At 42.4% G+C, this 13,554-nt stretch overlaps 1 protein-coding gene across 6 annotated transcripts in view; it reads left to right on the forward strand.

Moving 5' to 3' along the window:
- MARK3 (microtubule affinity regulating kinase 3) overlaps nucleotides 1–13,554 on the forward strand; it is a 124,606-nt gene that overhangs the window by 19,443 nt on the left and 91,609 nt on the right. For all 6 annotated transcript variants that reach the window (XR_001881393.1, XR_001881394.1, XM_017851522.1 and 3 more), the window contains exon 2: nucleotides 1,408–1,599. Coding sequence is in view for 4 of the 6 variants with exons in the window: in XM_017851522.1 (XP_017707011.1) it covers nucleotides 1,408–1,599 (192 nt within the window). In the remaining 2 variants the exon portion in view is untranslated. The remainder of the gene's footprint in view (nucleotides 1–1,407; nucleotides 1,600–13,554) is intronic.

The raw sequence follows: 13,554 nt of genomic DNA on the forward strand, positions 1-13,554 counted from the left end.
AAAAAAAAAAAAAAAAAAAAAAAAACACTAGACTGCAGTTACAATAGCATGCATCTTGTGCACAACAAAATCTACCTGTTTTTGTATTAAAGCCTTAGTATCAAAGCTTTATTATCATTTTAGTCTTTTCTTTTATCAACTCCATATTTATAAATGGACTATTTTCCCAAAGTTCTAATATGGAAATTAGAATAATTTTTGTTATAGGAACAATGTTTACAAGTTGCCTACATTTGTAGCGAGGTCATAAAAAGCCTGTTTTATCTAAAATAGACATTTGCAGTAAAAACATAGAAATTGTTGTTATGATGCTGTATTATGTGATAGTTGAGTAAAATATACAAGAGCCTATCCCCAAACCTGGTATGTGAATGTAAAAATATTAGAGAAATAGTGAAGAAGTAGATGGAGATTAATGTGGAAATTCTGAAAAGGACATCTTTTGAGAAATTCAGAGGTAGATGGCAGAAGTTTTAAAGCTTACTTTCACTTTAAAACACCCGAGTTTCATTTTCTTTGACTTGAGTGTATTGCAAAGCAGTTTATTAGTTAAATTAGGCTTGTTTTGATGAATAGATACATAGAGAAAGACAGGATATTTTCCTGGATAAAAAGTTGGAAAAGAGAAACATATAAAGGGGGTAGAAAGTGGCTGTGAGTGCGTGTGGAATGAGAAGCCTCCCTCGGGCAGGAGTTAACAGCCACAATGGGGAAGGGATTAGGACATCTAATCCTTTGTGTGGGGGGGCCAAGGGAGCAGTAGTAGCAGGATGCCTGCGCATACAGCTGTGTACACAGTGCGTACACAGAAGTGTAATTCTCGGGCCTGAATATTTCATAGAGTAGAGACATATTGAGTACTTTATTCATCTATTCAACAGTGGCCATCTATTAAGGGCCACACAATCTAGCTATTTCTGTAAAGCACATTGTTTTGAATTACTGTTAGCAGTGTAGTGTAGAAGGAAATTGGGAATTCAGATTCTCTATAGATTTCCCCCTGAACAGTTATGTGGCTGTACCCTTATCTGGTGAATGGTGACATTAGCTTTTCCCTTGCTGCACGGGCTGTAGTGAGGCACAGGTGTGCAGGTGCACTTACTAGCATATGGAAAAGTTAAGCACTGTATAACCCGAAGGCAGCCCTTTTACTCCTATTATATATGGCAGCCACGTATGCAAAATATCTAATTTATTCCTGAACGCCCAATTGAACTTCAACACTTGGTATTTTTTGTCTCAGAATTCTCATTTTCCTCAAATTTATATTATGTGGTTAAATTCCTTTGAAGTGCTAGATACTTAAAATTAAAGTAGGAATGTTGTTTCTTCAACTAGAAGCTCTTAGAACTTGGCAAGCACTCTGTGTTCTCTCGTTTCCTTATCTTTGTGTATGCTGTATTGCAGCACACGTCACATGGAGATGGGCGTCAAGAAGTTACCTCTCGTACCAGCCGCTCAGGAGCTCGGTGTAGAAACTCTATAGCTTCCTGTGCAGACGAACAACCTCACATCGGAAACTACAGACTTTTGAAAACAATCGGCAAGGGGAATTTTGCAAAAGTAAAATTGGCAAGACATATCCTTACAGGCAGAGAGGTAAATACCAGTTACGCTTATTTCTGTTATGACAGTTGCTCTGTTTATTTCTATGTAAGAGAGAGAAAAGAATATAGATATATTTGGCCTTATTTCTAAGCTAAGTAAACTATTTATTTGTTTTGTTTTTATTTGTTTATTTATTTATTTTTGAGATGGAGTCTCGCTCTGTCGCCCAGGCTGGAGTGCGGTGGCGCAATCTCAGCTCACTGTAAGCTCCGCCTCCGGGTTCACGCCATTCTCCTGCCTCAGCCTCCTAAGTAGCTGGGACTACAGGCGCCCGCCACCTCACCGGGCTAATTTTGTATTTTAGTAGAGACGGGGTTTCACCGTGTTAGCCAGGATGGTCTCGATCTCCTGAACTCGTTTTTTTGTTTTGTTTTGTTTTGTTTTTTTGAGACAGAGTCTCACTCTGTCACCTAGGCTGGAGTGCAGTGATACAATCTCGGCTCACTGCAACCTCCGCCTTCCAGGTTCAAGTGATTCTCTTGCCTCAGCCTCCCGAATATCTGGGATTACAGGCACACACCACCACGCCAGGCTAATTTTTTTTTTTTTTTTTTTTTGTATTTTTAGTAGAGACGGGGTTTCACCATGTTGGTCAGGCTGGTCTCCAACTCCTGACCTCATGATCCGCCCGCCTTGGTCTCCCAAAGTGCTGGGATTACAGGCATGAGCCACTGCGCCTGGCCTATTTTGTTTTAAGACAGGGCCATACCCTGTCACCCGGGCTGAAGTGCAGTGGTGCAATCATGGCTCACTATAGCCTTGACCTCCTGGGGTCAGGCGATTCTCCCACCTCAGCCTCCCGAGTAGCTGAGACTACAGGCATGCACTGCCACACACGGCTAATTTTTTTAAAATTTTTTTGTAGAGACAGGGTTCTCACCATGTTGTCCAGGCTGGTCTTGAACTTCTGAGCTCAAGCAGTCCTCCTCCCTCGACCTCCCCGAGTGTTGGGATTACAGGCATGAGCCACCATGCCTGACTAATTAAGCTGTTTCCTTTTTTTTGGTGGTGGGAGGGTGGGGGTTGGGATGGAGTCTTGCGCAGTAGCCCAGGCCTGGAGTACAGTGACATGGTCTCAGCTCACTGCACCCTCCGTCTCCCAGGTTCAAGCGATTCTCTTGACTCAGCCTCCTGAGTAGCTGGGATTACAGGCGCACCCCACCACACCAGGCTGAATTTTTATTTTATTTTTATTTTTAGTAGAAACGGGGTTTCACCATGTTGATCAGCCTGGTCTTGAACTCCTGACCTCGTGATCTGCCCGTCTTGGCCTCCCAAAGTGCCATGATTACAGGCATGAGCCACTGCTCCCGGACTATTTTATTTTCAAGACAGGGCCTTGCCCTGTCACCTGGGCTGGAGTGCAGTAGCGCAGTCATGGCTCACTAAAGCCTCGACCTCCTGACCTCAGGTGATCCGCCAGCCTCAGCCTCCCAAAGTGCTGGAATTATAGGCATGAGCCCCCACGCCTAGCCTAATTAAGCTTTCTCAAAAGAACATGAAACATATATTAGGTGTCTGGGAGTTTTTTGTTTGTTTTGTTTGTTTGTTTGTTTGTTTTTGAGATGGAGTCTCTCTCTGTCGCCCAGGCAGGAGTGCCGTGGTGCAATCTTGGCTCATTGCCAGCTCCATCTCCCGGGTTCACGCCATTCTCCTGCCTCAGCCTCCTGAGTAGCTGGGACTACAGGCACCCACCACCATGCCCGGCTAATTTTTTGTATTTTTAGTAGAAACGGGGTTTCACTGTGTTAGCCAGGATGGTCTCGATCTCCTCATCTCATGATCTGCCTGCCTCGGCCTCCCAAAGTGCTAGGATTACAGGCGTGAACCACTGCGCCGGTCTGGGAGTTCTTTTGCTTTCCCATTACTTTAAATGTTGGAAATATCATAGAGGGTTTAAATAATCTTTACCTTTAAAAATAGGTAATGTTTTGTTCTTTTTCAGTAGCAAATATCTGCCACCACAGTAAAAATTGTCTTTAACTTCAGGAATACACTTAATTTGTATGAGCTGATGTTACTTGCTAATCAATAGTATTGTCAATATTTACAAATTTATCTTCAAGAATTTTCTTAATTTACTTTTCTCATAGCGTACGTTCAGTCAGTTATTGTGTAGGAAGGCACATACTTTCCTAACCTTGGTGAAATGACTTTGCTAGTTCCTATTCCTATTAATCAAAAAATACATGCATTAGAACCACAAAACTAACTCCCTCCTATTGTTCTATTTGTATGGTACAGAGCCTGTTTTGCTGCTTTTTTTTTTTTTTTTTTTGAGACGGAGTCTTGCTCTGTTGCCAGGCTGGAGTGCAATGTTGTGATCTCAGCTCACTGCAACCTCCGCTCCTGGGTTCAAGCAGTTCTCCTGCCTCAGCCTCCTGAGTAGCTGGGACTACAGGTGTGTGCCACCATGCCCATCTAATTTTTGTATTTTTAGTAGAGACAGGGCTTCACCGTGTTGGCCAGGATGGTCTGAACCTCTTGACCTAGTGATCTGCCCACCTCAGCCTCCCCAAATGCTGGGATTACAGGTGTGAGCTAGCATGCCCAACCTTTGATATAGTTTCTTGCATTTAAGTCTCTGCGCCTATTGTTTCCTGTACCTGAAGTACTCTTTACTCTTCTGTTTAGGGAACATTTCTGAGACATAATCATTGACAAATACCCTTTCCCCAGGCATGGGATTCCATAAAAATCCCGATACTCCCCTTATACAGCACAATTTACATTGTATTGGAATTGCTCGTTTGTCTGTCTCCTGCTCTAGTCTGCAGGCTATCTCCAGTCTGTAGCGGAAGATGACAGAACTTAACACAGTGCTTGGAGCCTGTTAGGTACTTAATAAATATTTGTTAAATGAATGTAATAATACTGTTTTTTGGCCGGGGGCGGGTGGCAACAGAATCTCACTCTGTTGCCCAGGCTGGAATGCAGTGGCGTGATCTTGACTTACTGCAACCTCCTGCCTCCTGGGTTCAAGCTATTCTCCTGCCTTAGCCTCCCTAGTAGCTGGGATTTCAGGCACCTGCCACCACACCCAACTGATTTTTTGTATTTTTAGTAGAGAGGGGGTTTCACCATGTTGGCCAGGCTGGTCTCAAACTCCTGACGTCAGGTGAACCACCCACTTTGGCCTCCCAGAGTGCTGGGATTACAGGTGTGAGTCACTATGCCTGGCCTGAATGTAGTAATACTTGATGGAAGCTTTTAAAGCAAATACTCTCCCTGTGCAGGACCCTCCTGATAGATGTGCCAAGATTGTGACACATATGGCATAGCATTCATGCCTGCAGCCCACCAGGACTGGGGCTGCAAGAGCATGAGCCCCGGATCCGTCATCTGTCAGCAAGCATCCTCTATTTGAAGCAGTGTGACCTGTAAATATTCTCATTTCCTGTGTGTGCTGAGACTTGGAAAAGATTGGGAAGCACTGGACTATGCTAACTGGAATTTTAAAAGACTGTTGCCAGAGATTTGCGTCTTGACAGTTCATCAATTTTAGTGATAAAATCCTTGTGGATTTTTAGTTAAGACTCCTTGTTGTTGAGCTGCCGTAGACTGCTTTTGGAATCTGTAAACAGCTTGTGTGGGCGGAGCTGTCCTTGTTGTCCTTGATTAAAGCTTTCTTGAGATAAGGAACCAGACCTCTGAGTTTCTTAGTTCCCACCAGTTCCAGGTGGCTACTTGCCAGCTTCCTTACGTGGGCAGAGATGGTGGGCTAAGAGAGCATTGGGACAGACACACCCTCTCCCATTTACCTTACCTAACTAACATTGTCTGGAGTCTGGCCTGTGGTGTTTACTTCTAGTAGGTTCTTTCTCTAGAAATGCTTGAATATGACTAGCAGAGTGGTTTAATGTAAAAATTTTCTCAGTTTTTTTAAAACTTTGAACAAGTTCTCACTCATAGGTGGGAGTTGAACAGTGAGAACACGTAGACACAGGGAGGGGAACATCACACACCAGGACCTGTCAGGGGGTGAGGGGCAAGGGGAGGGATGGCATTAGTAGAAATACCTAATGTAGATGATTGTTTGATGGGTGCAGCAAACCACCATGGCACATGTATACCTGTGTGACAAACCTGCACGTTCTGACATGTATCCCAGAACTTAAAAAAAAAGAAAACACTTTTGAACAAAATCATTTTACTCTTTTTTTTTTTTTTGCCTATTGTAGATACGACATAAAATGTAAACATTATAGAAATTAATTATGTAGAAAGTAAGTTCCTTGAAATTTGTCTCTTCAAAGACAATCACTTTCAGCAGTTTGGTGTATATTCCCAGAGTTTTCTATATAAACATTAACTTTAAAAAAAATTTAACGAAAAGGGACTTATATGGGACATGATGATAGTTTTTTTTTTACTTAGTAATGTACCTTGACCGTGTCTGGGTCTTAGTACTCATAGATCCGACATATTAGTTTAAAGGCAGCATAGCCTCCCTGGGTATGGTGGTGCCATAGTTTATTTCCTGGCAGTGGGCATTAGGGTTGCTTCTAAGTTTTTGTTGTTATGAATGGATCTGCAGTGGACATTCTTTAGCATTGTGTGTCCTTGTTAAGTGTTTCTGTAGGATAATTCCTAGAAATGGAAGTCCTAGGTCAAAGTGGATGAATATTTGACATTGTAATAGATACTACTAAATTGGTTTTGAATAAAAAGTGATGTACCTACTTTATTATCCTACCAAAATGAATGAGTGTTCATTTTCCTACATGCTTCTACACTGTAGATAATTTTTGTCTATCTGAATGTCTTAGTCTGTTTTTGCTGCTGTAACACAATACCAGAGACTAGGTAATTTATAAAGATAAGAAATTTATTTCTTACAGTTGTGGAGGCTGGGAAGTCCAAGATCCAGGGGCTGCATCTGGCCAGGGCCTTCTTGATACATGAAGGGCGTGATGGAAGGGCAAAGGGTGGGGAGCAGCGGGGAGGAAAGAGAAGAGGAGGAGAAAGGAAGAAAAGAGGGCAGAGCCCTTGCAGTCTGATTGCCTCTCCAGGGCTCCGTGTCTTAGTACTGCTGCAATAGCAATTACATTTCAACATGAGTTTGGAAGGGGATGTTCATTCAAACCATAGCACTTACAGACAAAAAAAGGGTGTAGAAAAAGCCAGAAGTTGCTTTTTCCCTTTTCACAACTTAGATTTATGATCTTTTATATGTTTTTGTCATTCATAATTTCTTTTTGAAGCAAGTTCCCTGGCCCCCCACAGTAGCTCATGCCTGTATTCCTAGTGCTTTGGGAGGCCAAGGCAGGAGGATCACTTGAGCCCAGGAGTACAAGGCTGCATTGCGCTATGATTGTACCACTGTACTCCAACCTGGGCAACAGAGGACACTCTAAAATAAATAAAAATAAAACAAGTTTCCTGTTTATATCCTTTATTTTTTTTTTTTTTTTTTTTTTTTTTTTTTTTTTTTTTTTTGAGACGGAGTCTCGCTCTGTCACCCAGGCTGGAGTGCAGTGGCCGGATCTCAGCTCACCGCAAGCTCCGCCTCCCGGGTTTACGACATTCTCCTGCCTCAGCCTCCCGAGTAGCTGGGACTACAGGTGCCCGCCACCTCGCCCGGCTAGTTTTGGTATTTTTTAGTAGAGACGGGGTTTCACCGTGTTAGCCAGGATGGTCTCGATCTCCTGACCTCGTGATCCACCCGTCTCGGCCTCCCAAAGTGCTGGGATTACAGGCTTGAGCCACCGCGCCCGGCCCATTTTTCTTTTTTTTTTAATCTTAGTGAAGTTAAGCCCTTTATGTTTCAGTCATCTGTCTGATATGTCTGTTAATAAAGGTTTTGAATATCTTTCCCTAGATTGCTTCTTTTAACTGTTTATGATGTCTTGTTTGAGGGAAGTTTTTAAGTATTTTTGTAGCAAAATCATTTAATCTTTTTCTTTATTACATTTGGGTTTCATGTCTTCGTGAAGATTTGTCCCATGACTTAAAAAACAGTTTTGTAGGCCGGGCGCGGTGGCTCACGCCTGTAATCCCAGCCCTTTGGGGGTCCGAGGCAGGTGGATCACCAGGTGAGGAGATCGAGACCATCCTGGCTAACACGGTGAAACCCCGTCTCTACTAAACACACAAAAAATTAGCTGGGCGTGGTGGCGGGCGCCTGTAGTCCCAGCTACTCCGAAGGTTGAGGCAGGAGAATGGCGTGAACCCGGGAGGCAGAGCTTGCAGTGAGCTGAGATCTGGCCACTGCACTCCAGCCCAGGCAACAGAGCGAGACTCCGTCTCAAAAAAAAAAAAGTAAAAAAATGGACATCAAAATGCTCATTTTATATATTTTTGAAATACATGTACCAGTTGTGAAATTCATCTGATTTAGCTCTTAAATGGAAGTGCTACCCATTATCCATATTGTCCTGGAAGCATCTATCCCATATTTACTATGAATTTGGGGATGTTAGTTGCATCTGCTGTCTTACTTTTGACCAACTTTTTATAGCTTATAGTTATTTTGGTGTGAAATATTGCCTGTTTTACACCACAGTTTTCTTTCAAGTTCATTATTTTCCCCCTACTAATTTTCATAGCCTCCCAGAGGCTTTTCCCCTCACATGAACTACAGAACTCACTTGTTTCAGTTATTTGTGCTTTATTGGAGTTATTTATTGTTAAAAAATTATTTTCCTAAAGTAATGCATGCACATAGCTTGACAAGTCAAATATACTGAAAAGTTCTGGCCACGCACAGTGGCTCACGCCTGTAATCCCAGCACTTTGGGAGGCTGAGGCGGGCAGATTACAAGGTCAGGAGATCGAGACCATCCTGGCTGACTCGGTGAAACCCGTCTCTACTAAAAACACAAAAAATTAGCCGGGTGTGGTGGTGGGCGCCTGTAGTCCCAGCTACTCGGGAGGCTGAGGCAGGAGAAAGGCGTAAACCCAGGAGGCAGAGCTTGCAGTGAGTGGAGATCGCGCCACTGCACTCCAGCCTGGGCGACAGAGCAAGACTCTGTCTCAAAAAAAAAAGTTCTAATGACAATCAGAAGTTTCTTTTCTTATCTCTTTTTCCTCAGCATTATTACTCAAAGGCCCCCACTTTTTTAAGCTCTTTCTTCTGATACTCTAATAGCTTTCTCCAAATTTATTATTTTAAACATCATTGACTTCCACTTCCCACTTCCATATCTACATTTCTTTCCCTGGCTTTTCTATTGCAATGATATATTTGGCGTATTAAATTAAGACTGTGTAAGTATTGTTGAGTTTTGGCGATGGTCATTTATTTTCTTATATAATTTTAAAGCTTTGTCTAAATAGTTACTTCTTTTTCTGTAAACTGTCTTAGGTTTTATGTGTTACTGCTAATCGTCCAAAATGTTCTAGCTTATCTTTCAGATATCTTGCAGTACTCACACATATAATATAATGTATTAGCTCAAGAGAGAGTCAGTGAGTATAAATTAGAGACAGCAAGGTAGCTCTTTCTAGGCACAGATAAGTGGGATGGTAACTACAGGGAGACATTAGGCCAAGGTATGTTTTAGAAGATGGACAAAATGTCAAATATTTCTCTACTATTGGGGATAATCTAATAGAAAGGAGGAAAGTGGTGCTGTTGAGGAGATGTTGGAATAGGTGAGGGGATGGTGGAGGCATTGGCCTTTGGATAACATGGACAGTTCTTCTATAGAAATGGAGGAAAGCAGGCCAGGCGCATCACGCCTGTAATCCCTGCACTTTGGGAGGCTGAGGCAGGTGGATCACCTGAGGTCAGGAGTTCAAGACCAGCTTGCCCAACATGGTGAAACCCCATCTCTACTAAAAATACAAAAATTAGCTGGGCATGGTGGCACGCACCTGTAATCCCAGCTATTCAGGAAGCTGAGGCAGGCGAATTGCTTGAACCCGGGAGGTGGAGGTTGTGGTGAGCCGAGATCGCACCACTGCACTGCAGCCTGGGCAACAGGAGCAAAACTCTGTCTCAAAAAATAAAGAAAGAAAATAAAGAAATAGGAGGAAAGCAGAGGGTGCTGGCATCAGTACAGGTGAGAAGATCCTTATGGTAGGAGGAGCTTGTAGAAATTCTCTGCTGAGTGCAAACTATTTTTTCAGTAAAATGGAAAGCAAACTGATCTGCTAAGAGGAGGAGATATATTAGACATGTGAGTAGGTTAAAACAGTTGTCAGATAAGCAGGAGAGTCAATGGACTAGAGACATGTAGTAGAACTGCCAGGCAGCCTTAAGGCCTCCCTGAGGTTGGTGACCAAGGATTTAAAGTGGAAAGAGTCAGCATGGTGGTGCGTTACTCTCCCGCACATTCAGTTGCCCAGCTGCGGGCATGGCATTCGCAGAGGTTGGGGTTTTGCCGCACGAATACAGTGAAAGGACAAAGGGGCGTTGACGTGGAGCCCAGGGAGCGAGCACAGTGAAACTAGGGATATAACTAGGAAGTAAGAGCTTGAGGAAGACGGGCCTGTGGAGGGGCGGGGTCGGTGCGTCACAGATCCTGGTAAGTTCCGACGGCTATTGGCATACTAGATTGAGTGAGCAGGAAGGTAGGAGAAGTTGGTTAAAGAATGAGAAGCTCAAACTTGGATCATGAAAGGTTTTCAGATACTGGTAATGTCAGAGACTGGAGTACAACAACCATGTAAGTAGCTTAAGTATGTAACATTTTTTTTCTTTCTGGAAGTTTATCCTTGGTTTTTAGAAATTACCCATTGAGGTGCCAAGGGTTAGTCTTCATTCGTTGTTCTTGGTGCTCATTGGACCCTTTTAATATGTAGATTTTTGTCTTTCAGTTCTGGAAAATTGTCTTTTTTAACTTAAAATCTTCATTCTGGAATCCTCAAGCAGAGACTGGAGTGCTTGAAAAGAGCCTCAAAATCTGTCCTCTATCTCTGTGTTTTACTTTCTGGGAGATATTTTAACTTCATCTTCCAGTCTTTCTGTTAAAAATGTGTGTGGGGGCCAGGTGCAGTGACTCATGCCTGTAATCTCAGCACTTTGGGAAGCTAAGGCGGGAGGATCACTTGAGATCAGGAGTTTGAGACCAGCCTGGCCAACATGGTGAAACCCTGCCTCTACTAAAAATCCAAAAAAATTAGCCAGGCATAGTGGCGCGAGCCTGTAGTCCCAGCTACTCAGGAAGCTGAGGCAGGAGAATCGCTTGAACCCAGGAGGCGGAGGTTGCCGTGAGCCAAGATCACGCCACTGCACTCCAGCCTAGGTGACAGAGCGAGACTCTGTCTCAAAAAAAAAAGAAAAAAGATGTGTGTGTGTGTCTCCTCTCCCCAACTCACTCTTTGATCATTTTCATCTGTTTGTTGTTATTGTTTTTACAACATCTAGCTCTTGGCTTTTTTTTTTTTTAACTTTTTTATAAAGTAGATTTTCGTTCCCTGCATTGTTTCTCTTTCTTTCTGGAGTTCTTTCTTGTTACCTCTCTTTCATGTAGAGACTGTCTCTGGTAGTCTGTTAGCCTCTGGTTGTCGGTACCTAATGTGGAGCCCTAAGCGTCTGATCACAAGCTGTGTTTGTATGAATAGGACATGTTTGACCACAGAGCTTTCCTATTGGGAGTTGTCTGGTGCTTTTATTGAAGACCCCAGATATTTGTGTCCTTAGATTTCTGAGAGTATTCAGTTTCTCTAGATAAGAACCTTCTCTTCTGCCTGGGAGGAACAGATGATCCCACCCCTCAATCACTGAGTCCTCCCCCTCCTGCCTTTTCATCTCGTGCTTCACTCCTGTCCTCTGCTAGGCCTGTTGAAACCCCATTTCTTCATCCTGGGGTGTGTGAAACTTCCTGAGACTTTGCATAAATGGTTATATGTTTAGTCACGAGTTTGTTGGTGTAGACTATGTTAACAACTTTACAGAAAGTTTGGAGAATAGAGAAGAAAAAAACCCCCACAATCCTAATATTCTGAATACCATTTTCGTTTTTGTGTATTTTCCATATACATGTTTTTTCAACATATATTTGATTATAATTTTGTATCTTGTTTTTTCCACCCTTGAAATTTTATCCAAAGCCGTTTCCTGTGTTGCCACTAATTGTCATAATTGTTCGTTTTAGTGGTTATGTACAATGCCATTGATGAGAACAGCAGTTCTCAAACTTTTCTGTCTCAGAACTTCTTTAAACTGAAAATTGAGGCCGGGCGTGGTGACTCAACACCTGTAATCCCAGCACTGTGGGACGCCAAGAAAGGTGGATCATGAGGTCAGGAGATCGAGACCATCCTGGCTAACACGGTGAAACCCTGTCTCTACTAAAAATACAAAAACAAAATTAGCCGGGCGAGGTGGCGGGCGCCTGTAGTCCCAGCTACCAGGAGGCTAAGGCAGGAGAATGGCGTGAACCCGGGAGGCGGAGCTTGCAGTGAGCCGAGATTGTGCCACTGTACTTCAGCCTGGGTGACAGAGCGAGACCCTGTCTCGTAAATAAATAAATAAATAAATAAATAAATAAATGGAAAATTGAGAACTCCCCAAAGCTTTTATTTATTAGGGTTGTATGTATTGATAGCTGCTGAATTAGATGTTATTACTTAGGAACTTAAAATATATATTAATTCATTAAAAATAATCGTATTACATGGTAATGTAAGTAACATATTTTATGAAAACAACTATTTTCCAAAGCAAATTATTGAGAAGAGTGACATTGTTTAAGTTTTTTGCAAACCCCTTTAATGTCTGGCCTAATAGAAGTTAGCTGGGTTCCTGTGTCTGCTCTGCATTCACACTATTTCAATATGTTGTTTTGGTTGAAGTGTGTGAAGAAATGTAGCTACAGAAAGAAGGGAGTATATTAATACCCTTTTCAGGTGATTGTGGATATCGTTCTTTGACATTATACCAAAACTCAGCAAGTAGTTTCTTGGGGGTGGGTAGACAGTGGTGAATTGAATTTTTATTCAAAACAGCTGTAGTCACTGACAAAAAAATGTTAAAACCCAGAATGATTTGCTTCAATTAAAAATTAATTATATCCCAAGAGCAGGGGTCCACAAGGTTGTCTGAGGGGAGGGGTGAACTGGCCCAGGTCAGAAATGGAGCAGGTCAAAACTCCCCTGCTGATCAGGGCGATGGGGATTGGGGTCAGGATTGCTCCTATGAATAGCCACTGCCTGCAGAACATAGCGAGATCCTGTCTCTTAAGAAAAAGAAACAGAAACTTTTGGAAACAAGCAGACAAGAGTGAAAGAAAGCCTTGGTGTAAGATATAATTTACATATTCTATATAAGATATAGACTACATATATAACTAAAAAAGCATAAAAACAGCATGCTTTTAGTACAACCTGGAGGTATAGTTAATGTGCAGGAAAAAAGCTCCATATAAACCTAATCCCTATATATAAAAAGTCACTTAATTTCCACAGTTTTGAACATTTTGTTTTTCTTTTTGAGATAGAGTCTTGCTCTGTCGCCCAGTCTGGAGTGCAGTGGTGCAATCTCACCTCACTGCAGCTCTCTACCTCCTGAGCCCAAGCAATTCTTCCACCTCAGCCTTCTGAGTAGCTGGGACCAGAAGTGTATGCCATCACATCTGGTTGATTTTTTGTATTTTCTTTAGAGACGAAGCATCCCCATGTTGCTCAGGCTGGTCTTGAACTTCTGGGCTAAAGTGATCCTTCCACCTGGGCTTCCCAACGTGCTGGGATTAAAGGGATGAGCCACACACCTGGCCAACACTTTGTGTGTGTGTGTGTGTGTGTGTGGTAAAATACATGGAACATGAAAGTTATGATGTTAACCTTTTTTTAAGTGTGTAGTTCAGTGACATCAAGTATATGTACAATTGTTGGGCAACCATCACCACTCTTCATTTCCAGGCAGATAGTTAATACTTATTTTTTTGTGGTTTCTATATTTGCAAATTTACCTGTTCGATAAAATTTATTTGTAACCTTAAAATCAGTACAGTGCTTTGGTAATCCTTTTTGGACATATGCAGAATGGTGAAAATATGC

This window comes from Rhinopithecus bieti, unplaced genomic scaffold (assembly GCF_001698545.2).
Source record: "Rhinopithecus bieti isolate Rb0 unplaced genomic scaffold, ASM169854v2 scaffold_34310, whole genome shotgun sequence".
Classification (NCBI taxonomy): Eukaryota; Metazoa; Chordata; class Mammalia; order Primates; family Cercopithecidae; genus Rhinopithecus; species Rhinopithecus bieti.